The 4,012-nt window shown below is 38.6% G+C and overlaps 1 protein-coding gene across 1 annotated transcript; it reads left to right on the top strand.

Annotated features, from left to right (window-relative positions):
• Positions 1 to 724: 724 nt before the first annotated feature.
• On the top strand, positions 725 to 1,970 carry LOC139483105 (uncharacterized). The gene is made up of 2 exons (XM_071267139.1): positions 725 to 1,067; positions 1,435 to 1,970. The coding sequence occupies exons 1-2, from the start codon at positions 725 to 727 to the stop codon at positions 1,968 to 1,970; spliced, it is 879 nt and encodes a 292-aa protein (XP_071123240.1).
• Positions 1,971 to 4,012: the final 2,042 nt, after the last annotated feature.

Genomic DNA, 4,012 nt, shown 5'->3' with positions numbered 1-4,012 from the left:
AGACTATAGTTCAATAAGCTGCTTTGGCTTCGATATCATCTAAACGGGAGGTCGGATGGACCCGGTTCGATCAATCGGCTGGTCATGTCGAGCCCTTCAGTTAATCCTCAACAATAAGCTTTCTTGTAACAATTTTCATAATATACACATGTATTTTAAATTAAGCTATTTATATTTCGGATAACTGAAGAAGGCGATGGCTCATGGGTCAATCAAGTGGTACGCTTTCTTTTTCGCTTGATGGATACGCTCTGCTTGAGTATACTATTCTTGAAACATCTGGTGCTTTCCGCAGTGGATCTTAGGTGCTGATTTTGAGGACCAGCTACATTATATTTGGAGCTCGTTTTCAGCATTAGCACTTGATCCCGGTTCGCCACGGAAACACAGCATCGCCCTTGTAGGCACTCCGAGGTGGGTGGATGACAAGAATGGTGAATCTTTCTCCTTTCATATGGCACAACAAAACAAACCCTCTAAATCAGCTTTAATACATAAGAAAAGAAAATGTGATGATTCAAAGCCCTGTCGGGAAGATGACAGTTGGCCCAGATTTATTGTAATAAAAGGAACAGATGAAAAACCAATTTCAAAAATATCGCCCTTTGTAATTCACAAACAAATTCAAAGCGTTGCTGGTACTGTAAAAAAAGCTTCCAAAATGAGATCTGGTAATTTGTTGGTTGAATGTTCCAACAAAAGTCAATCAACAAATTTACTTACAATGACTACAATAACAAACTTTCCTGTTTCTGCCTCTCCTCATAACAGTTTGAACAGCTGTAAGGGGATCATTCGAGACAGAAGTCAATACCTTGGTGACCTTACCGTGGAAGAAATCGGCGAGGAACTTTCAAGCCAAGGTGTAACTGATGTTATTAGATTTCAAATTAAAAAGAATGGCAATATAATCAAATTAAATACATATCTTTTGACCTTTAGAACTCCAACTCCTCCTCCATCTATTACTTTAGGTTGCTTCGGAATCAGAGTTGACATGTTTATCCCTAACCCAATTCGATGCTTTACTTGTCAAAAGTTTGGGCATGGAAGCAAACAATGTCGTGGTAAGCAGAGATGCTTCAAGTGTTCTGACGAAGGACACGAGGGAATAAACTGTAACTCTGAATCTTCTAAATGCGTAAACTGTGGTGAATCCCATTTTTCATCGTCTAGGGACTGCCCTGCTTACCTTAAAGAAAAAAATATTATTAAAATTAAAACAGAAAGAAACATCAGTTACCCAGAAGCTAAACAGATAGCTTCTGTTTCGAATGATCTCCTTGTTTCAAACAGACCATCGTACGCCAGCAAGGTTGTCCGCTCATTCAGTCACGAGAATACACAAACTCGCATGACTTGGCCAATTGATGCGGACAATTTTACAATGCTGCCTGTTGAAACAGAACCTACCGATAAAATATTAATTCCAAGAAAACCAAAATCTTCCAAAACTAGTACTCAGTCAACTCAATCTTCCCTACAGAGCTCAATATCATCACCAAAAAAAAAATGAGAAAAAGAAATCAAATAAAAAAGAAACAGTAGAAATACACAATTGGAGCGGTGAATCTGTCTGGGATATTCCCACTGACATAGATGATTCTTCCACCTCCAAAAGTCTTCCTTCATCTAAGAAGTTAACTTCTTCGTCCAGTACAAAGTCTACTAGAGCCCCATCTCCTCTTCGTTCTCCAGAAAAGAAGGATGTCCAAAAGAAGCCAGTAAATACATCCTCTCAGAAGTCTTCTGATTCGAGGTCGCGGGGTAGGGGTCGAGGCGGAGTAAAACCAGCTGCGTGTGGTCCTGGAGATCGACGACTCTCCACGCACAACAGATTTTCATCACTTGCCGACGAAACTGAAATGGAAATCGAAAGTGTTCCGCCACCCGAAAGATCACAATCTCAGGGTGAGCGAAATAAGAATGCTGGCAAACTCGACAGCATTCGCCCTTCTATTATTAAATAATGACAAATATCATCCAATGGAATTGCCGAGGTCTTAAAATAAATCTTCTCGAGTTGACACTTCTAGTTCAGTCATTTTTACCTATTGCATTTTGTCTTCAAGAAACTCATCTGAAAGAAAGTGACAATGTATCTTTAAAAGGATACAACATGTTTAGCACATTTTCTAAAGTAGATGAACGTGCTTCAGGCGGATCATCCATTTTTGTGAAGGACAACGTCATTCATAGCACAGTCCAACTCACCACGGATCTGCAAGCAGTTGCAATTCGTTTATCATTAGACAAAACAATTACTTTAAGTTCGATATATATTCCGCCCAATTCAATTATAGATAAAGCAAAACTCAAAAACCTCACTGATCAATTACCCTCACCATTTATACTTATGGGCGACTTCAATGCTCACAATCCATTATGGGGTAGCAAGACTCATAATGCCAAAGGTAAGATCATTGAGGACTTTGTCTCTCAAGAAGGATTACGCATTTTTAATGATGGATCTAATACGTATCTTCATCCTGGAAACGGGTCTTATTCTTCTATCGATATCACTATTTGCGATCCCTCTCTGCTTCTGGATTATTCATGGCGTGTTCATGATGATCTATGAGGATGTGATCACTTTCCAATAGTACTTGAACATCTTTTTACTTCTGCCCAACAGAGAGTACCACGTTGGAAACTTGACAAGGCGGACTGGTCCTTGTTTGAGAATCTCTGTCAAGCGGAACTTCAGTCAAAGATGTTTGAGACTGTACAAGATCCAATTTTAACTTTTAATACAGTTTTAACGTCAATTGCTGACAGAACTATTCCTAAGACCTCGGCAAATCCGAAACATCCCAGCAAACCATGGTTTGATGACGCTTGTGATCAAGCCATAGGTGACCGTAAAAAATCTGAAAGACGGTTCAATCAACAACCAACGACGGAAAACTTGAGTAATTTCCGTATTTTTCGCGCTAAGGCACGGCGGACTTGTAGGCAAGCCCGAAGAACATCCTGGAAAACATTTGTCTCGGGGATTACATCTCGCACTCCGATGACAAAAGTTTGGAATATGGTAAACAAAATAAAAGGTAAAAATTATAAAGCCACTGTAAAACATTTGAAAGACGGCAATGATTTATTAACATCTGAAAAGGATATTGCCAACAAGCTTGGTGAAACTTTTGCGAAATCTTCTTGTAACAACTACAGGGAAGACTTTAAAAAAGTTAAAAAACAAAAAGAAAAAATTAAATTAAACTTTAAATCAAAAAATGGAGAAAATTATAATAAACTATTTTCTCTTGAAGAACTTAAAACATCTCTGTCAAAAGCCCATGATACAGCTTGTGGACCTGATAATATTCACTACCAACTCTTAAAACACTTGCCAGATTCCTCGCTAGAAGCTCTCTTGCAGCTCATGAATAACATCTGGGAATCTGGTGATTTACCATCAATCTGGAAGCTTGCAACCGTCGTGCCTATTCCAAAACCAAGTAAAGATCATACGGATCCTATTCATTATCGACCAATTGCTCTTACCAGTTGTGTCTGTAAAACACTCGAACGGATGGTCAATGATCGCCTTGTTTGGTTCTTGGAATCCAATGGGCTATTAGCCAATATCCAGTGTGGATTCCGACAGGGCCGCAGTACTCTTGATCATCTTGTTCGATTCGAATCATTTGTCCGTAATGGTTTTGCGAAAAATGAACATGTGGTGTCGGTCTTTTTCGACCTTGAGAAGGCCTATGATACTGCATGGAAATATGGTATTTTAAAAGATCTATTTGATATGGGGTTGAAAGGCAATATGCCTAATTTTATTTCTAATTTTCTCTCTAACAGACAATTTAATGTTAGAGTTAATTCGACCATGTCTGATCTGTATGATCAAGAGATGGGTGTCCCTCAGGGCAGTATTTTATCTGTTACATTATTTAGTCTTAAAATCAACCGCCTTGTTGAAGTTTTAAAAAGTAATATTGAAGGTTCGTTGTACGTTGATGATTTTTTAATATGTTACAGAGGCAAAAATATGAATAACATA

This window comes from Mytilus edulis, chromosome 7, assembly GCF_963676685.1.
Source record: "Mytilus edulis chromosome 7, xbMytEdul2.2, whole genome shotgun sequence".
NCBI lineage: Eukaryota > Metazoa > Mollusca > Bivalvia > Mytilida > Mytilidae > Mytilus > Mytilus edulis.
The sequence above is the reverse complement of the archived record's forward strand: the minus strand, read 5'-3'. Positions and strand labels throughout refer to the sequence as shown.

Excerpts from the sequence above, each read along its gene's own strand:
- LOC139483105 (XM_071267139.1), top strand. The coding sequence starts at position 725 with ATGACTACAATAACAAACTTTCCTGTTTCTGCCTCTCCTCATAACAGT. Across the intron at positions 1,068-1,434 it reads TGGAAGCAAACAATGTCGTG|AAAACCAAAATCTTCCAAAA; the intron begins GTAAGCAGAGAT and ends ATTAATTCCAAG.